The 20,992-nt window shown below is 45.0% G+C and overlaps 1 protein-coding gene and 1 long non-coding RNA gene across 5 annotated transcripts; one reads left to right on the forward strand and one right to left on the reverse strand.

Moving 5' to 3' along the window:
- Positions 1–2,129: 2,129 nt before the first annotated feature.
- Positions 2,130–19,520, forward strand: WDR45B (WD repeat domain 45B). Of its 4 annotated transcripts, XR_012589925.1 has the most exons (11): positions 2,142–2,381; positions 8,361–8,435; positions 10,886–10,987; positions 11,653–11,740; positions 12,300–12,394; positions 13,840–14,030; positions 15,967–16,052; positions 16,874–16,975; positions 17,474–17,595; positions 17,938–18,203; positions 18,818–19,520. XR_012589925.1 is itself a non-coding variant. In XM_074607724.1 (10 exons), the coding sequence occupies exons 1-10, from the start codon at positions 2,315–2,317 to the stop codon at positions 18,042–18,044; spliced, it is 1,035 nt and encodes a 344-aa protein (XP_074463825.1). In that variant the 5' UTR covers positions 2,130–2,314; the 3' UTR covers positions 18,045–19,520. The 4 variants fall into 4 exon arrangements, 2 of the variants coding, with proteins under 2 accessions (XP_074463825.1, XP_074463826.1); XM_074607724.1 differs by having other exon boundaries at positions 2,130–2,381; positions 17,938–19,520; XR_012589926.1 differs by lacking the exon at positions 8,361–8,435.
- LOC141751262 (uncharacterized) lies at positions 10,515–13,944 on the reverse strand. Its single transcript, XR_012589938.1, has 2 exons — positions 13,811–13,944; positions 10,515–13,345 (listed from the first exon to the last, which is right to left on the reverse strand). It is a non-coding gene; the product is annotated as an uncharacterized LOC141751262 (long non-coding RNA).
- Positions 19,521–20,992: the final 1,472 nt, after the last annotated feature.

The following is a 20,992-nucleotide window of genomic DNA, read 5'->3' on the forward strand; positions in this document are numbered from 1 at the left end:
AAAAATAAATGTTTCTGGAAAAGAAATCCTATTATGCTTTCTTTAACTGGGGGAGGTTGTCTTTAGCTTCCTTTAGAAGAATTTGAAGAACAACATACCTGAACTTAGACACCAGGAAAGTGAAGTCATCCTAAAAGCATCACGTAATGCTTTTGATACAACCTCTATCTCCAAGATTGTTAACTGAAATATGGAAAAATAATAGACATCAAGTCTTCCTTCTGTTTGTGAAGGAATTGTGTGACTTGTTCTCCTGAGCAAGGACAGGCTTTTGAGTTGATGGTGTAGCTTCATCCCCGTTTATTCTAGGTGTCCTCACTGCTGTGAGATACCATCAAGTTATGTATCTGTAATATTCCTTCTGGATCAGCAGAGATGTCCACAGCCTCTGTAGGTGAGGAGGGGAAATTCAAGCCGGTAAAATGCCAAAGTTATGCCAGGACCCGGACCAGTCAATGTATCACTACTTAAAGAAAAATGCAGCCAGGCACAAGTCTCATAGTTGAAGACTAAATGGGAAAACAAAGTTCGGCGGCAGGAACTCCTGTCGGATGGCTCCCCGGTGATGAGCAGGCTCCACCTGCTGGGTCGTCTGTGCAGAGCGAGCTGCAGAGAAACGCTGTCGGCATCGGGGTGAAGCTGTCGGACTACAGAAATGGCATCTCCACGGCTTAAGAAACTGTACACGGCAGCTACAGCTACAAGGGGTTAAACCTGAATCCAAGACATGCGTACTTCAGGAGTGGTCTGGTTACATTTGACTAGCAGCTGTGTGCAGTGTGAAGAGGTCTCTTCCACGCACATTGCTATACTATTTTAAGTTTCTTCTGAATTAGTCTTGGCCTCTTCAATCACCAGCTCATCAGTTTGTTTCCATTCTGTATGTGCTATGCAGTAAGCATGCCTAGCTGGAAAGAGCATTAATATGGACATGTGCGTCCTCAAAGTCAGATTCTCTATTCCCCTGCCGGCCAGTATAAAGACAAGGTAAGGAGAGGCTGGAGCAGTGCTCCTTCCCTCTGCTAACACCTGTAGCCACTCCATGCAGAGTGAGTAAAGCCTGAGCCTGTAGTTGGAAAGAAGATGACTTAAAAAAAGCAAAGAAGGGCTTGTTATTTCATGTGCCAAGTCTCTTGAGTGCCCGAGGAGACCAAATCTTGTAAAGATGCAATGTAATTATTTCTTTCTTCTTTTTATATATATATAGGAGTGCACAAAGAATAAGGTACCGTTGGTCACTGCAGGTAGCTCCAGGACTGTAATGAGCCATTGTAAACTGAAAAGCCATATAATTTCCAAACAGAAGTCTGCACTAGAGACAAGCAGGTCACAAATCTGAAATACAATACGAAGCCATTGGTGTGGAAGGCACAGAGCAAGGAAAGGAAACGAGTGCTCACAAAGGACAGGGAACAGCTGGCATTTGTGTGAGCACGCACACAGCGTGGACTTCCAGCTAATCACACAGTCATGAAATAATTCCAGTTGGAAGAGGCCTCAGCAGGTCCCTCATTTTCCTTAAAGTAAATTCACTGTTGATCTCAGATCAGGTTGCTCAGGGCCTTGGGTATTCAAAACTTCCAAGGTTTCAAGTTGGGGTTTTTTCTCTGTGGTGGTGGCGTTTGGGTTGGGTTTTTTTGTCAAGTTACGGTATCCCGGATTTCAGCATCTTCTAAATGTATTTTCTCTGTTTTTGCTGGTCTGATGCTCAGTACGCCCTTGCTGTGAGGGCTTTCACCCAATGCCCCGTCCCGCGCCAGACTCTGGGTTCGATCCCGGCAGCCCCCTGTCAGGCGGGGGATCCCCGCGGGCGCGCCCAGCCCGGGCAGGGTCGGAGGCGGGCAGCGACAGGCCTGTCCTCCTCAGGCGCCCGCAGCCTGTGCCCGTGCCCGCGCCACCCTCGGGCCATATACTCCTCCAGCCAGCCCCGCGAAAACCCCTCGTCCTCAGACACGCACCGAGCTGCCGCCGATCCTCCTCCTCTTCCTCCTCCTGCCCAGCGGCAACACACCCCCACCACCGGCTCCGCTCCCTCCCTCACAGCCGGCCGCGCGCGCGCCATTCCCGCCCGCCCGCGGGGGCGTGGCGTGGCGCCGCTCGATTGCTCGGCGCTTCTCCCGCTGGCGGGTGGATGTGCTCGGCGCTCGGCGGCGCTGCCTGGCAGGGTCGGAAGCAGCCGCCGGCCTGTCCGCCGCGGCGCGGCCCGGTTCGGTTCGGCCCGGGCGGGCTCCGGCGGCGGGGCTGAGGCGGGCGGGCGCGCGCCGCCATGGTTTAAAGGGCGGCGGGCGGAGGCGAACGCGAACGGGCAGGAGCCATGAACCTGCTCCCGGCCAACCCGCACGGCAACGGGCTGCTCTATGCCGGCTTCAACCAGGACCACGGTGAGGTGGCGGGGCCGGGCCGGGCCGGGGTGCGGGGGGAGCGCGCCTCCGTGAGGGGAGCGGGCGGGGCGCGGGGCCGGCCGGCGGCGGGTCCCCTCTCCGTAGGGCCCGGTCCTTGGCAGCCGGTCTGTAGCAGTCAGGAGCCCGGCGGAGGTCGCCGCCCGGGGCCGGTGAGGGGAGTGCGGCCCCCGCCCTGGATCTGGGCCCGCCGCCGCGCCCGGCAGCGGTGAGTAACCGGGGGGCGGCCTCGGCGGCGGCCCGGAGCCGCGATCCCGGAGCTGCGATCCCGGCCTCGGGGGCGGCGGGCAGGCGGGGTCCCTTCCTGTCTGTGTGTCCCCTGCTCGCCCCCGCTGCGGCTGACAGGATCCCCGCCGTCTGGTGGCTGTAGCTGCCGCGGTTACATCGTCCCAGCCGGGAGGCTTTTCGCAGGGGGGTGAATTCACCGTCCTCTTGTCGTAGCTGGGGTGCGCGGGTACCGGCCGCCTTGGAGAGGATCGGCCGCGGGGAGCGGGGGGAGAGCAGAGGAACAGCCGTGTTTAACGTGCACCTTCAAATACATCTGCCGCTTGGATGGCGCTTCGGTACTTGCCGCAAGTTGCGCCGCTTCAAATTGGGCGGCCTGCCTCGTGTGAGGCTGCCTTAAATCCTGTGCTCAAAGGGGGGTGCTTTTGAAACCGCCTTACTGAAAAGGTAACTCGCAAAATGTCACTTTGTTAGTGTAACTAAGTACTTTGCATTCAAAATTAGGGGTGTAGCTTTTTTTTGCCCGATTTGTATTTTTAAAATTATGATTAAAACTACTAATCGTATTGGCAGACATCTAAGTACAGGTACGTGGACCACTGAAAAGCTTCAGAGCTGGCTGCTTGGTTTGGTTTTTTTCTCTGTGTTAGAAAGGGGAAGCCCTTTTCTAGCAAGGGGGTGCATATGCCTCGTCGTGCTTTTGCAATATAAAAATAGCCCCAGTCTTATGCGTAAGTGTCATTTTTGTGGAACAAGGAGTAGAAGGTCATAATTTTGTAATGTCCTTTTGTCTTAACAAATAATACTCTTGCCTAAGACAGTCTTGCAACTTCTGTCACTGCAGACTGCAGTTCATGTACCTGTTGCTGATGCTGTTGAAGTCGTGTGTAAACACAAATTATTCTGTTGATTCTAGTCTAACATTTCTGATGATGTTTTGTCAGTAGTATTTCAAGCTGTTAATGAAGCAACCTTCTTGGTAGCTCTCTTCATGCTATCCTGTTGGCTTGAAAACAACAGAATAATCTGTTTTTCAGCAACTCTGCACTTGTCTTCATCTTGCATTTGCAACAGAGATGGAAAAAGAGATTTGTGCGGATGTGCTTCATTTCCCATCTGCAGGGGTCTGTAATGAAGCAGTAACGTTTGATGCTTGGCCTGTGACAGGGCTGGGTTATAGAAAGAACTGCGTAAGAAGCTAAGTTTCTCTTTTACTGCACAATGCCTTTAGAACATCCTTTTAGTACATAGAACTTGTTCTTTGTTGCAAAGGCTTCCTTAAATTCTGTAGCAGTAAATGCAACATAAACACTTTTTTGAATAATGTCATATCCCGAGTATGTTAATGGATTTGTTTCGGGAATCTTAAACTGAGCAGCTTATTCCTAACAGTATTCCAGTCCCGCCCTACCCAGCCTGGCAAGACGACTGAATAACAACAAAAACCTTGAACAAAACCCGTATTTGGCTTTCATTTGCAGGCTCCTGGAGCTTTTCCTGCTTAGGCGTGACGACCTTTGAACCGTAGGTAGCATGCAACTTTTCCAAAAGGCCCTAAACTTGTAAAGTGTTAAAGGAAAGGTAATTCTTTGTCTGCTCAAAGAAGAGTAGACAAGAGGAAAAGCTCACTTCTTCCTTCTTGCTTCTCCCAAAAATAGAAATATGAGTCACTTGAGTGCTGAAGCTTAGTAGTGTGGGTGTCTGCATATATTGTCACAATAACCTAATTTCTTAGTAATTTAAGACTAGCCGATCCCGTAATGATGGGAAGATGGGAGGAATGATCTAATAAGCCTCTCCCAGTCGTAACTTCCATGACCGACAAGTGATAAAGTAAGCATCTGCAGTATTTCTGAAATGGGCTTCCCTTACTCTGTTTTGAGTGATACTCAATTTTTATATTGGGTGCCTTTGCCACTTTTTGTTTTTAAATTAAAAAATAAAGAAACAATATAACCCCCCAAAATGTAAGGGTCATATTGCAAGTTGTTCTCCATTGTTTTAAAACAGAATACTCTGACTTTAGGTTCTTAATTTCAAGCTGGTATGCTCCTGATTTCAGGCACTTTTCTAATGCTTTCAGAAGGATGTGGAAGTGCTTTACAGAAATGAACAGACAAAACATCATCATAAATTACCATACCCGAAAGTATATGTGTAAATTACTGACAAGTTTCTCTTTCGTCACTGTTGTAGTCTAAAGCTAGTTTGAAAACTGAGGTGTGGACTTGTTTTGGTGTTGAAACACTTGGCTTATTCATCTGATCTCCTTTAGTGGACTGAAATGTTTCACTATAGGTCCCCGTAAATGGTATCAGGATTCTGTGCTCCCTTACAGCTTTAGACAAAATTTGCTGTGGCGAGGAAGACTGATGTGCTAGGAATTGCGCCTGCCATGGTCACTTCCCCAGACTTCTCTATTGCAATTTCTGGATCTTGGGCCCCAAAGCCTGCAGACTACTTTATGTCAGCATGTCCCCTTCAGCTTGTGGTATCTTCCAGGACAGTCATTCATTTAACCCTTCCTTTGTTTGTTTTTCTAAAACCAAAAGAAAAAACTCACTGTGGCCTCACTGAGACTGTTGGCAAATAGTACTTTTACTGTAGGAAGAAGCACAACTGTGGGTTAGGGTAATAATTCTGTAATAATTAATTTACTAAAAAAACCATAGATAGATCTGAGTTGTCTTCTGTCAGCGGCTCTTTGACAGCACGTCTGTCCCTTCTCAAAATGCGATGTGAACCTCCCGTGGAAGGAAGCGAAGGAAGCGTGCCTGTCACTGTTGCAGCTCCCGGCTCTGGCAGCCCTTCCCCAGCTCTCTCCTACACAAGAGCTTCCAAGCTGTAGCTGAACTGTCCAACTTGTGATCCCACTGGTAAACGCTGGGATCAGATGGGAAACACTGGGCTCCAAAGCTGTTCCTGTAATCTGGAATTGAACGAGTAGCAGTAATCTTCCTCTATGGTTTTCTCTTGTTTGGCTCCGGGGTTGCTGTGACTCAGAACTTCGTATCTCTCAGTAATGAGGTATGGGGAATATAGCTGTTACTCACGTTCCCCCAGTTCTGGTGTATTGTCTCCAGTTTAAAGTATAGATATTCCCGAGACATTAAAAGCAGCCCACATCTTAGTCACGAGGTCAGTCCTGCGGAAGAGCTGTAGTGATGCTACAGGAAATGTAATGTCTGTGTCTTATTGCATTAGGAGTGCTCTGTTTGGGTGGTGCTGATATTAACACAAGTAAAACTTCACAGTGCTCTCTTACTGTAGAACAGTTTCAGCATCCCTCTCCATCTCTCCTGGAATTCCAATATTGTGTTAGAAAACAGTCGCTGGAAAAATAATTGTATAGATAACACACTGCAGCTACCAGAAACAGATTAGTTCTCATCCTGTATGGTCTTATTTTATATAGAGAGAAATGTTTCCATTGTAATTTGCTTTCTAATTATCCCGATAAAGTATACTGCACAAGGTCACAGCTTATTAGTGCTGTCATTTCAACACAGTGCATTCTTACGTAGTCAACTGACAGAGCAAACTAGAGAGTGATGCACTGAGATGGGAGGAGGTAAAATGAATATAGTTAATTTAAAAGCATCTATTTCAATATGTCTATTAATCTTTCTATAAGTACTATATTCTTGTTAACCATTCTCTGTCTGTGTTTCCATATGTAAACAAGTACTTTTTGCATTTAATTTGTTACAAAATCTTGGACAGGGTGAAGCTGAGCCTGCGAGTCTTTTGGGTTGGGGGAGTAGGGTTTTGTGTGTGGTGTTTTCTTCACCGTTAACTAACTGGTTGTACTGTCGGAACAGCCCAGTATATTGGGGCTGTGACTCTGCTCTTCGTGAGTATATGTAAAATAAGTGGGTTAATTTGTTTCCTTTTTACATTTGAGGGTGCAGAGATGAGTCTTGTATACTCGTTTTTCCTTTGTATGTGTGAGTTCAGTGAATAGGAACCCTGAGGATGCTGCCAAACATACGCAGCCCCCCTCATAAGATACTGGTCTGTAAAGCAGAGGATGTGTGTGATGCCTTTTTTCTTGTTGTTTTTGCTGTTGGGTTTTGTCAGTTGAGGGGTTTGTGTTTGGCTGTTGTGTTTTGGCTTGGTTGTCTTTTTTTGGTCTGTTGTTAGTTGGGTTTTTTTGTCGTGTTTTGTTTTGTTGTTTTTTTTTTTTTTTTTTTTTTTTAAATGGTCCTACTTAAAATGGAACTCTTGAAGTATTAAAAAGGAATCTCAAATTGGCTGCATTATTTTTCCCAAATTATGGAGTTTTTAAACTAACACTGCTGTCAAGATCAAGTTTATTATAAGTTTTTGTATTGTTATGTGAGAATAGTGATTTTGTTCTGGGTTATAACAAACAAATAAAATTGTATTGTTTGTTCTGACATCTTAACTTGCATCAAGATATGAGCCATGGAAGACTTGTATTGAATGTTGCTCGCTTGCTTTTCAGGGAACATATGCCTTTTTTTAATTGAGCTTATATTAAGCTAATAGTACAAAAACCACACAGCCAGCTCGCCCCGTGTGTAGTGGGGACCAGTGCTGGTGGTTGGTGAACCGTTAATGCCAGGAATGCCTGAAACGCCTGAGACACTCTCTTGCAGTCTGAGCCTTTCTGCCGCAGTCTGAGCCACCGCTCCCCAGTGAAACATTCTGGTCTCGTGGGGAGGAAATCCTGGGTCACCTGGCTGTGGGGAAATGGTTTGGAGACCCGATGTTTAGGGCGAAGACTTCCTTCCCCCCCTCACCCTGTGATTTTGGGGTATTCAGTTTGGGGAAGGGGTGCATTTAGACACAGCTCCTCATTTTTTATTTGGTGGGTTCAAATCGTTGCAGTCCCTGCAGTGCATAAGAATAAAACCACCAGACTAATTTGAATATCTTTGTTCCAGTACCTTGAAGATGTTAACTGGGTTATAGTGCATATAAATTGTGTAGCAGCTAATCTTCTGTCAGTCTGCCTCTAGTGACGGTAGCTGCTTCTTAATGACTTGTAATTGCTCTAACTTCACACTGGCGTTTCTTAGTATTAACAACTGCATTCACTCATTAGTGAGTAAAACAGCAGGACAGGATACTGGTGGTTTGATGGATTCCACTAAAAAGGCACATGCATAATTCTGTACATAAAAGTAACTAAAATAATTTTCCAGAGTATTTTAATCTGGCTTCTACTCATTCGCTAGTTTAGACTTAAGCTATTGGCACGTAATTATTGGCATCTGGCAGCGGTAGGCTCTTGTTAGAGTATTTGTAAAAACTGTGTTTGAGAAGCTCTCTGCTGTGGAAGTACGAACAATGGATCATGCTTCATATAGTCGTAGTCACGGTGTAAAGTTGGATCTAATAAGAAAAGAGGGGTTTGCTTCGTAATGCCTCTTGGACCATAGAAGTTAAAATGCAGGTTTCCTTCCCTCTGTAGCGCATGGCATAGGATACAGACGGGTTGGGAATTGCTCTCCTTTCCTTCTATTGTTTTCTCACCTGTCTAGAAAGAATACTGAGAACTTTTCACTTCCAATAGGGGCCAGGGTAGAGGACAACTTCTCCAAACAGTTTTCACTTGCAATCACTAACAAAGCCTGCAAGTGGTTTTCAGCTTGAGTTTAACAATGCAGTTACTGAGTAATGCTCTCTTAACCCTCTGGCTCTCGCTCAGTTCTGGAGCGTATCTCACAATTACTATATATGTGTATATATATGTGCTTTTTACTACAGGATGCTTTGCATGTGGAATGGAAAATGGATTCCGAGTTTATAATGCAGATCCACTCAAAGAAAAAGAGAAACAAGGTAAAATGCTTACTTATTATACCATGCTAGTTCTGTGTTGGAAGCTCAGCCTCCTCGGTTTTTTTCTGTAAGATTCTTGCTTAGCTTTCACCATTCCATCACTGGAGGGCTTTGAATAAAGCCTCAGAAAAGGAAGTCCATGCTGGTCCCAAAGGGACTCTCACTTATGCCTCTGCCTTGTCAGATCTTTATATGCTATTAATTTGCATAAAGCTGGCTGATGATGAATTTGCCTCACCTTCTTGCAGAGGCTGAATTGTGTTGGCAGCTGCTGATGTTTGTAGTCCTGAATAGGAGCTAAGTTGCCTGGTTATTCACAAGTGGGAGAAGAATTGCTCGCTGCAGTGGTATTATGTATCAGCAAGAGAAGTTGTTCTGTTCTTGTGCAGTAATCTGGATGATCTAGTGTAGCAATAGAACTGCTGCCTTTTTGCTGGAGACCTGGACACAACATTTCTTGTACTTGCTTAGAGTATTGCTTGCGAGAGTACTGTGAGCTCAGACCTCTAATACTCTAAATTTTATATTCTCTGTGTGCTTAAAAAATTGGGGAGGATCTTAAGACGTTAAACCTAGTATCATATCTTAACAGAAATGACTAGGTGAGCTATATTAACAGGTAGTGGGGCTTTTTATCAGAAAGCAAACATAACTGAGTCAAAATAAGGGAAAGTGAAACCTAGCCATGCGATTCTAACCCTTAAATATAGGAAGAACGCTGCCATGCTAAACAGGTTTCCCAGCACATCCAGTCTGTGGTGATAGAAATGATTTAATAAGAAGAAAAATGTATTTAAAGCAATTCCTATGAAACCAGAAACTAGGCATGCTTTCACTTTCTAGTGCTGTAAGAGATTTCAGTCACTGTTCACGTGGCCAAAGCCGACAAACTATTTTCTATTCTTAGTACTAAATTCTTCCATAAGTCTCCATTGAGACTAGCACACTATGATAGTGTGCTAAAAGGATCAGAATTCAGGTTGAAGTCCTGTTGAGTTCCTTGTCAAAACTCTCCCTGCCAGTAGGTCCGGACGTACTTCCAGAGATGTTTCTTATCAGTCAGATTGCCTTTCCCCTGTGGATTTGAGAGGTCAGGCTGTACTGGCTGCAGAGGCACACAGAGAAATCTTGTTCATCTTTTGTGTATGTTTAAACCTACCTGAGATAACCTCAGTTGGAGCTTGTCTGTCTGATTGATTTCTGTAACCCAGTATGAAACCAAGTCTTAACTCTTAGGCCCTGGCTTGTCTGTCCTACATCCAGGAGTTCGTGGAGTTCCCCGTCTGAGCATCACCTGTCAGAACTGCAAAGATAATGGTTAAAGTGTCTGTTCTAACATAGATTCAGAACACACTCCACATTCTTAAATTGTCTCAGGTTATCATTTGTAAATATTTTAAGACTTTTTGTCATGGTGATAATACCTCTTCATATCAAAATGCGCTGTCGTGCTTGAAATGCTTTAATGGACTTAAGAGGAGGACCTGGTGCGGAAGGGGGGAGTGTCCAAATATAATTGTTCAGGAAGGAACCACGTCAGTCAGAAGTGTTATTGAAGAAACCACAAGGACTTGTATGAAATCCAAGGCTCTCCTGCTCCAGTGTGAATACCTTTCCAGGCATCTACCTTCAGCGTTGCGTAGTCAAGTCCCAACATAAATTCCTCATCCAGACATACTGCAGTGCTTCTTCCTGTCTAACTGCATCTCCCTCGTCCTATCCTTCAGTCCACGTCTCTCCATTGCAGGGCTTGGTCCCAGCTCCTCGGCTGTTTTTGCTGTTTTCTCCCATCCCTGTTTCTGACAGCAGGTCTCTCTTGAGTCCTTGTGAAATTGCAGCTTTCCCTCTAGCTTTGAGATGGTTTACTAGCTACGTCCACCTTTCCCATCGCAGCCTGCCAGCGTGGGGGGGTGTTGGACAGTCTTAGAAGGAGAAGCTTGTTTTTAACTCTGCTCATTAACCTTGAAAGCCACAGTTACAGCCTCTGCTCCTGACAGTTCAGTGCCCTCTCCCCAGTGGAAAGCCAAGCATCCCTCTAAACAAAGGGAGTGTAAACAAAGCCAAGCCCCCACTCAAATGTCATCAAATAGAAAAAATCTTTTATTATAAAATCCCCTTGTTGATATTTTGTTCCTCCACTTGCACCATAAGCACAGCATCTTATTCTACTTCTTCTACAGTTGAGATTCTTAAAAAGAAAAAAGATCTGATCCTAATCTTAAACAAGCACAAAAAAAATCAATCAAATGGCGGGAAAAAAAAACCAACACAAACCCCTTACTCTTAGAAGATTTTCTGTGTTTTAAGGTCAGCCAGGGCAGGAAGATATGATTCTTCTCAGGTGTCTGAGAAGTGCTGGATAAGGTGAGCTTTTCTTGTAACAGTGGTAAAAATGAGATGGCATTTTAATGGATTCTGACGCTTTTAAATAAAATATATTTGTCTTTCAGAATTTCTAGAAGGTGGTGTTGGCCACGTCGAAATGTTGTTTCGTTGCAACTATTTAGCATTAGTGGGTGGAGGAAAAAAACCGAAGTACCCACCTAACAAAGGTGAGTCTTGAGGAACAAACCTTGTAAGTGTTTGCCTTGGTGTCTGTGTGAAAGTGCCCAAAGAGCTCCCAAACCAACTGCCTTGAGCTGGGGTTGGGCGTTCTGAAGGTTGGCTCTGTGTGTGCGTGAAGGGGATGTGGCAGCAGGTTTAAGTAAACGTGGTGAAATGCATTGCGCTGCTGCTGTGGCAGTGTCACCAGGCAGCTCCCTGCAGTGACCAGTCTCTGAGACCTAGTGACAAAGCCTGTACTCCCCACAGGCAGCTTTGCAGAGACTCTATGGCTCAGCAACCTGCGGGGGAGAAGGTCCCTGGCTGGCAAGCTTTGTATGAAAATACGCTACTTGTGTTTTGGCCGCTGCTTTATTTCTATTCAGTCCTCAGAGCAAAACAAAAAAGTTGACTGTCTTTAGAAAAATGTATTTTTATTGTCAGCTTTTGCAGTCAGAGTTTACGAGCCCCTACCCGCAGGGGTCATAGCGTAAAGCCTGGGTTGCTATGTAGTAGCTAAATACCTTCTGGTGAGCAGGATGCCAGTCTGTAACCGCATAGCTACTGGATGCTCCTCTTTATTAGCCTTCTCGGAAACTAGAAGTTGTTATAATGGAGATAATGTGGATCTTTGGATATGCCTTGATGATCTAACGCAATCTCTGCACTGCTGTAGTAATGATCTGGGACGACCTGAAGAAGAAGACTGTCATCGAGATAGAGTTTTCTACAGAAGTCAAAGCAGTTAAGCTGCGACGAGACAGGTAGGTACAACAAACGTGTTCCAAATGCGCGGCTTGGCTTTGGACGCTGTTCTTATTCATTTCCAGCTGTTTGTAGAAAGGAAAAAGATCCTGCTTTAACACCTAGATAAACACCACCAGCAAGTAAAGGTACGTCAGGCTTTTGGGGGCGAGCATTAGGTGTTAGCAGATCACAGCTCAGGTATACTGGTATCTGACACCTTGGTGAAAAGCCTGTAAGACTTTCTGGCCCCCTAATGCAGGGCAGTGTTCTCCTGGCTACTGCTTTTTCTAGGTATGGAGGAGCGTGAAGGGAATTCAAGTGGATCTCTAGAGCAAGAGCATCTATTAGTCAGCCGGAGTCTGTGTATGTGTGGGCGGAGGGGTTCTGCTGTCACAGCTTTGGATAAAAGTGCTTTGCAGGCTCAGAGTTGTATATTTGTTTTGCAAGGCTGGGAGTCTGTCCGGGGGAGAGGGCAAAAGAATATAGCCATTAAATCAGTTGAAAGCCTTTGCAGATCTGAACTGATATGTATGTCCCTGTTTTCCCCAAGTCATAGGAACTTCTTGTCTGTTTCAGAATTGTGGTAGTCTTGGACTCGATGATTAAAGTTTTCACATTCACACACAATCCCCACCAGTTGCACGTCTTTGAAACCTGCTACAACCCTAAAGGTGAGTTGAATGTGCGGGCTGGGGAACGGGAGCAAGTTTATTCTGGTCTTGACATGCTATTTATCTTTAGCTGCCAGAATCAGTTTTGTTTAGTAAATCATTAAACAGTTTACATACTGCACTATAGTCATGCCCTTTGGAGATGCTTTTGTGTTTATAAAATGGTTATTAAAATTTATTAATACTTGGCACAAAAAAGCCTTTTCATGTACTCCTGTTATAGATTTGATTTCTATAAGGGCTATATGCTTTCTTCTGTAAAGAACCTGTAAACTTGACGTATTTTGTGCTGAAATCTTAATTACAAACTCTATTGAAGTGCATCATTCCTCATTTCTAATAGAGCTAGAACTGGCTAGCAAACTATTCTCTACGGTGTCAAAAAGAGCCCAATTAGCAAACTGATACTGTTCTTTTTAAATAGCAAGGTAGAGCTTTGTCTTTTGTTGAAACAAGAAGATATCCTGAACCAAGCCACGTAGTAGTGCCACCAAGTGTACTGTCTGGTGCAGTGATGCCAGCGCGAGGCTCCAGGTAGGCATGGGAGGGACTGAAGGACAGTTACAGGAACGACGGAGCCAAACTCTTCTTGATAGTCCCAGACAGAAGAACAAAGGGTGTTGGCCGCGCTTGATATCTAGGGAGGATCAGCTTGTACTTCAGGAAGATGTTTTCACCACGGGGAGGTTCCTCAGCCTCGGGGTCCCCATCTTGGGAGGTTCTGAAGCCTGTTACAAGTGAATGCGGACCTGGTGGCTGCGTTCAGGGCAGCCCAGCCCAGCTGCACGTTCGGTGTGCTGACTTACCCACAGGCTGCTGGGCTTACGGCGGTAGAAGTATGCTGTTCCTTGTGACACCCACCCGTTGCTCTGCCAGCTGCAGGTTGAGTTTGCAGGAATTTACTTGGTATCCGCAGAACACCTGGGAGAGCTGTGATTTACTGTAAATGGTCTGCAAAAAGTTACGAAGAAAAAAAAGTGCAAGTGCCATAAGAACCAAGTTCAAACATGAATTAATAATAATCAGTTTTACTGATGGAGAAGAAACTAAACTATCTCCCATTATAAACTCTTAGCTTTTTTGAGCTGCTAAGGAGACTTTTTTTTTTTTTTTTTTAAAATAGCTTTGCTGTAACAGACTGATGGAGCTGATCTCTGAAAACATCCAGATTTTGGATAACCACAACTAGATTTCTTTGAAATAAAGTGATGACAGAAAGTTAAAATTATGCTACTCCCTTACTTCTCTGTGCTCTGCACCTATGGATGGATCGTGTTTTGGGATACCACAATAGCCATTAAAATGAAATTCTGATTTACTACGTGTATGTTTGTTTATTCTTAAATTACTGATATCTTAGAAGCTTATGTTTGAGAACTTTATTAGATTATGGGAACTGCACAGTTATTCTCTTACTGTTGTTTTTTTTTCTTTCTGTCTTTTAGGTCTTTGTGTCCTTTGTCCAAATAGTAATAATTCTCTTCTTGCATTTCCTGGAACACATACTGGGCATGTGCAGATAGTGGATCTCGCTAATACAGAAAAGCCTCCTGTCGACATACCGGCTCATGAAGGAGTCTTGAGCTGTATAGCTTTAAACCTGCAGGGAACAAGAATTGCGACAGCATCAGAAAAAGTAAGAATAATCTCCTCCTACCTCTGACTTACTATGCGTTCTAGTGTAGGAACTCCCTCTAAAATTGGAAGTCACATCCCTTTGTAGGAAAGATGCAGAAATAACTAACTGGGAAATTTGTCATTGAAATAGGCATTCGCAGTCTTTCCTCCCTGCTTCTTTGGGATACCCAAACACCAATCCAAATTCAGTGTTTGTGTTTTAGCTGACTGTAGCAGTCACTCTTCAGTGACATTTGAATGAGATCTGGCCCAAGCAATTCACGTGTTTCATATGTTTTTCAATAAATACTATTCATTTTAAAAATGGGGGGGGGCTTATTTGCATTCTTTCACCTTTATTATTTTCTGCTTAAATTGACTTTAAAAACACTGGCTAAAGAAATACTTGCGAACAGGTCTGTCATACTGGAGGAGCTGGTTCTGCTCTGGCTTAACTCCTGTTACAGACCAGGAGGGAGGTGCACCGCCTCCATTCTTCTCATACACGCACTGCAGATGGTTTCCTGCAGAATGTAAATGATAAAATGATTCTCGGACTAATTACCAAATTCTGTGCAGTTGCATATTACATAGGGCTAAAGAATGCAATACAGTGACAAAAACCTGCATAGTACAAACCCCTTTGGGCTGGGCTGATGCAGAGATGTAGAAAGAATGCGGAGCATGTCCCAGACCTGCCTTCTCCCGGGGACCTTCGGGGAAGGCTGCTAGGGAGCTTCATCGCCCAAAGGAGGTTCCACTGGCCCCAGCACTGTGAGGTAGATGGGTACGAAGCAAGTTGAATACTCGCTACCTTCTTCCACTCAACTGAAACGAGGTTCTCGAGGACAAGCTAAATTAATCCAACTGGTCTCTGTTTAGAAGAGTTTCGACTGCACAGCCTATAGCTCAAAAAGCTGAAAAAAGAAAACGCAGCCATAGTCTCTCTTAGCTAAGCTTAATTACTGTATGTCTTCTAAAGAAAGCTCTTAAAACTGCCAGCTCCATTGCTAAATAGCATAATAATCTGCTAAATTTGTACTGAGACATTCCTTTCTTTGTGTAGAGACAAGGTTCAAGCAGCACTGTCAGACAGAAATCGGGGTAGCGACAAGCTGCCATAGTGAGCGTACAGCTCAAGCTCATGTCTTGAATCAAAACTAAGCTGACACCCAAATCTTTCTCTGCTGGGCTCTCTTCTTTACTGGTGCGCGACTGGAGAGCTGCATTCGCTAACCAGGTGTATAACGCAAGTTGAAGGTGACAATGTGACAATGTGTACCCACTCTTCATCAGATGAAAGTACTACTGATCGCTTTATTTGGGACACACTGACTTGTTTTACGTCGCTGGTGTCAGGCTTGATTTAGTCTAAACGAAGTACAGTTTTCTAATGCAGTATTCTGCCTGTAACCTGACTCATCTGTGGCGTCTCTCAGATTTGGATCAATACAGATAATGAGCATGCGATAGGTAACTAATTCTTCTAGATTACTTCAACTGAACTAATTGCAAGGCAAGACCATCACAGCCTAATTATACTTTAATGAAAAAAAAAAATAAAAATTGCACAGTACCAATCAAAACCGAGTACTGACTGGGTGCAAGGAAGAAATGACTTGCAGAACCTGGGCACAGGAGGCTGTACACAAGTGTGCTCTAATGTTCGCAAAGCAATGCCAGGGCTGCACCAGTGCTTTAGAACATAACTTGGATGACACTTACTTAATTGAGTAGTTAAGTAACACGACTGTATACTAAAGCATTATAGCATTGTGGGGGCGCGGAAATCGATATTCTTCCCAAATCATTAAGAGAGGTTCTCTCAAATCTACTGAAATGAAAACCCCGATTGTGTATGTAGGGGCATGCTGGGCAGATAGAATTTTAGGATGCGCTCACAGGTGTAAAGAGTGTTCTGCCTTTCCTAATATAATGCTTGATTCCTTTTCAAGGGGACCCTCATAAGAATATTTGATACTTCATCAGGGCATTTAATCCAGGAGCTACGAAGAGGATCACAGGCAGCCAATATATACTGGTATGTTTAACTACTTTTGCTTTGTCTTCTGGTGGGTAGCGTTGTGCTGAGGCAGCCTGGTAAAGGGCACCCGAGTCATCTTCAAACAGCAAAGCAGCGTTAGGCTGCCACGGGCACAAGGCAGAACTCTCTGAGCAGCTGGAGGTCCCAGGGCTGCACTGGGCCTGCTCGGTGCTGGCGAGGAGAGGGCAGCAGCCGCCAGCTGTGTGAGCCTGGCACAGATTTACAGGGCTTGGGGCAAAAACATGTATATTGATAAGCCTGCTTCTCTGCAGAGAACAAAGGGTAGCTGGGGGGATACTTCAACTTCACACTGAACTACAGGGAATGCAATGATGCAGTCTAACACTTCCCTGAGAGACAGGATAAGTACCCAGGGGCGAGTGGAGTGTTTATTGCAACACAGCGCCGCTCTGCATGAGAGCGCCCAAGGCAGAGGTTTGACTAATCCACTGCTGGAAGCATTATCCCAGGAGAGGGGAAGGTTCCATTCTGCTGGTGGTGGTGCATGTTTTATCCAGTACCTGTCTACTCCTCGCAGCAGAGGTCGTGCACTTTGTTCTGGCAGAATGGCCCACACGGATGGTGTGCAGGTCAGGGCAATCTGCTGCATGGCTGGTCCTGATAAACCAGGTCCTCGCCCCCCAAGGGGCTGTTCATCCTGTCAGTAAAGCTGAGCTGGAGGGGACTCAGCTGCTCCAGGTGAGGAGCTGTTAACGCCTCGCCTGGCAGCTGCTCTAGGCAACTGCAGGAGGAGAATCACGTACACTGGAAGCTGTGGCTGTGTTCCAGTAGATACTACAACTCTGTGTTCTCTACAGTATTAACTTCAATCAGGATGCTTCCCTAATCTGCGTATCCAGCGACCACGGCACAGTCCATATTTTTGCTGCAGAAGACCCTAAAAGAAATAAGCAGTCAAGGTAGGGTTTGAGCCTTTCTGAAGCCTTTGGGGGGGCTAAGGGGTGTGGTGTGCCCTCCTAATAGTTTAAAACACCGGTCTTGTCAAGCAGTAGCTAATACCTGCACTACTGGAGGTAGTAATATTAATCTGCTGTGCTTGAGAGAAGTTGCACATTTAGGACTAACAGCAGCTGCCAAGTTTCTGCTGTCCCTTGTGGGGCTGTACAGTTCCAGCAGAAGGTTAGGGTGGGATTATTTAGTGGCTATGCCTTAGCATGAACATATGTTGTAGATGCTTCACATAAAGCAATCTCTACTAAAAAAATCAACCCTTTAGGCAGTTTTTGCAGTCACTTTTGAAGTCAGAAAGGTGGTTGTAGGGTACTTAGTAAAAGAAAATAAAAAGCCAATCAAAAATAGCAGTTAGCGTGAACCCTGCGACTTGTTCAAACACGCCAGAAGTTCTAAATCAGCTCTAGTTAACACCTTACTAAGCTGGTTTTTTCTCTCTCTTTCAGTTTGGCCTCTGCCAGCTTTCTCCCCAAATACTTCAGTTCCAAATGGAGTTTTTCCAAATTTCAGGTTCCCTCAGGCTCTCCGTGCATTTGTGCCTTTGGAACAGAGCCAAACGCTGTCATAGGTAGGTACTGGAGGCTTCCCCAGGTTCTGTCTGGAGGACCAGGTTTTGACCTACGCTGGCTCCGAGCTGAAGGGAGTGCTGAGATGGGACGTTGCCTGTCCCTGTCCGCTGAGAAGAGCAGCTCTCACTGCTCGGCACTGTGAGGGAGTGAGAGCCAGCAGTGCCCCGGGGGGGTGCAGTGCTGGGCTGACTGGCACTGCATGAGGACTGGCTTCCCGCAGGTTCCTCCAGAGCAACTCTGTGTGTTCCATTGGCTTGGAGGGTCAGTTTAAGGTATAGCTGAAGGAACGGGACTGTACCTCTGGAACAGCTGAACGTAACATGACTTTGTTTCTGTTTCAGCAATATGTGCGGATGGCAGCTACTACAAGTTCTTATTCAACCAAAAAGGGGAATGCTCAAGGGATGTCTATGCTCAGTTTCTAGAAATGACAGACGACAAGCTTTGACTGAGTTGAGGGAGTGCATGGGTCAAAGTACTGCCTCGGCTATTCCACATCTTTGGAAGGACAGTATATGAATGTCCAATACTGATCAAGAAGTTTAGCAGACCTCACTGAGAAGCCTGGCCCAACATGATCAGAAGCAGCTCTGCAGTAGTGGACTACGTATGTTTATTCTCATTTCTGCAAGTATTCATCATTAAAATCTCTTTGGGTTACTGTCATCAACTCAAGTTTTCAAGATGTGGCTTTCAACAAGCTTGTGCCTATTGGGTTTCTCTTAATCTAAACTGTGAAATGACTTTAGATGAAACACGAGTGCCTGCCACACTAAACGATCTGCAGGGGGCTGTACAAATGTACAACTAGCCTTAGAAAAAGGGATGTGAAAACGGAAGACTTTAGGCATTGCTTTACTTCCACTGAATGGCTGGGAGTGGGGGAAATACTGTGGGTCATGCCAATAAAACTCCACGGGCTTGGCTAGGAGCAGGAGTGCTGCCTTCTCCCCTCCCCTGAGCACATCTTGGAGCAACAGAGGAGAGGAGATGACAAGCGCGTAGCTGTACACTGTAGCTTGAACCATGCTCATCCTCTGAGCTGGTGCAGGGGCTCGGGTGGTGGTAGTCCTGTGGCCACAGGCTGCAGCTCACATACACGTACTGACGGTGGTTGAGCGATCAGCACTAATTGTCAGAGGTGCCAAACTGTACATAGTAGCTGAAGGCACATTTAGGCACTAGCTGACCCAACTGACCTCTCCTTGGTGCGTGGCGCAGGCAGCCGGGGCACACAGAGCTCCTGTATTTGTAGAGGCGATTCCTTCTGCAACGAAACAGTGATTCCAGGTTTAAAAACCACCCTTGGTACCGGTGTGACAGCTGTACCGAGCGCTTCCAGAACTGCTCTGCTTCAACTGGAGGACTGGACAGGCCACTTCCACAGCCAGTACAATAAAGGAGCAAGGTGGCATGAAGTACAGATCTCTGCAATGGCTTTAAACTTGCAAACTTTTCTTTCTTTTTTATTTGAGATGTTGCATACTAATTCCTGGTGGCCTAGGGACAGTTAGGTTAAACTAAACCGACTGACTTGTAAATTCTGTCCCAAAATTGTTATATGGCAATTAATATTTTCTGCTAAACTAAGGCACAAGATACTAAAACTAGAAACTGAAATAGACACAAGCTCTCCGTTCATAGCACTAACTACCTGGGGGAGGGAAGTCTTGCTCTTCTGAAATTTAATTTCACAGATGCTTCAAATCTGACATGCCCGTTCACTCTAAGATTTAGCTGCAAACTCTCTAAATTTGACAAGTTTCTTTTAGTGTCACATTAACATACTAAGGACTAACTTCTACGCAGATTTTGATGTCAAGGTTGCATGTTGCTTTTATGTGTATTTAATCACAGAAATTGTTTTGCACACTTATTTGTACTATGTTATTTCTTTTAAATAAAAGTGACTAATTTTGCTGTATTCACTGATGATCACCGCCAAAGTTCCTATTGCCATAGGTTTTGGGAAATAACTGTTTAACTGAGGAAGCGGTGGTTGTTGAAGGACAGAAATTGAATGACGCTGCCCCTGCCATGCAAACACAGGACAGCAAGAACGCAAGTTACGGCCGGGGACATGTGGGTTGGTATTTATACCAAAACAAGTACAACTTCCAGTGCAAACCAACCAGGTCTTGTTCAGCTCTGCTCGCCACTGCTGCTGTTCTGAAGCTTCTTACCTTTTACCAGCTGTGTCGGTTGACTGAGGCAGTGGAAACCACCATCTCCCCAGCGAAGTGCGTGCGCAGGAAAGCATTAGAAACCGTTCTCCAAGCATGATTTAAATCCTCTCTCTGGGGCAGCTGTAAGCTGTTTATGATCCAGTCAGCTGCGCTCACTTTAAATAGCAAAGAAACTACTTTAACTAAAACATTAAGCCTTCTGCACAGTGTTTTGAAGGTTTTACATATCTTAATCTGCTAAAGCACCCTCCCTGCCCTGTCCTCCCATTAAAGTCATCCTATAGTTGACCAGGGATACTAGAGCATATTGCTTGGTTGATTGAAATTCTACTGAACTTGTAAAACTTCCCCTAAACATCTGTTCTATTGTGACAAAAAGAATGAAAATCACACTTAACTACACATGCAGACAACAGTGCTGTACTAACGATGGTATCCATTAATACATACCTAAATGTATTTAATCTCAAATTCCTTCTTCTTGTACTACTTGCAAATCTTATCTTTAAGTATATAGGCTATTTTACAGGGATCAAAAATTAGGTAAAGGAATGTGTCTTCCCAGCTGGTGTTGGCTCCAGGTTGCTCTGCCATACTCCATCACATCACTTTCTGCTGTACTGCATCATGCGGGTAATTTTAATGCAAACTTTGCATTACGTGGGATAGTGGATAAACGTACCTCAACAATGGAACAGAACAGTATTTTAGTTAGTCACTTTTTTGGAAAATAAATAGTATTTTAAGTATTCGATAGACCGCATATCCACCATGTTGATTTATTTATGATACTGCATGGCTGCAGCGCCCAGGTATACAGCAGTAATGCTCACCCACCTTTTCGGCCTCTCACAAAGGCCCGGTCTTCCTGGGCAGGATGTTAAAGAAGTGCTTTCCTCAGAGAGGAGCTCGCACTCAACAGAAGGCAAGGTTTAAAAGGCCTGAATAAGCAACCAGTCGCCTTTCGAACAAAGTCCTGCTCTACAGGAGGCTGCAGAGTAAAAGGGGGGCAAGGCAAGCTGTCAGAAGTCTACTTTATGTGTCAAAAGAGGATTAAATCGATTTTAAAATGTCAAGTTATTAGCTTAAGATGAGTATTATAGTCCAGAGGTCCAATAGCATTTATTCCTTTAAGTACAGTTGTCTTAACTCCTAGCTAGAAACACGTGGCTTTGGGAGACAGCCCTGCTCGGCAGAGCGCATCGCTGAC

This window comes from Larus michahellis, chromosome 14 (genome assembly GCF_964199755.1).
Source record: "Larus michahellis chromosome 14, bLarMic1.1, whole genome shotgun sequence".
Taxonomy (NCBI): domain Eukaryota; kingdom Metazoa; phylum Chordata; class Aves; order Charadriiformes; family Laridae; genus Larus; species Larus michahellis.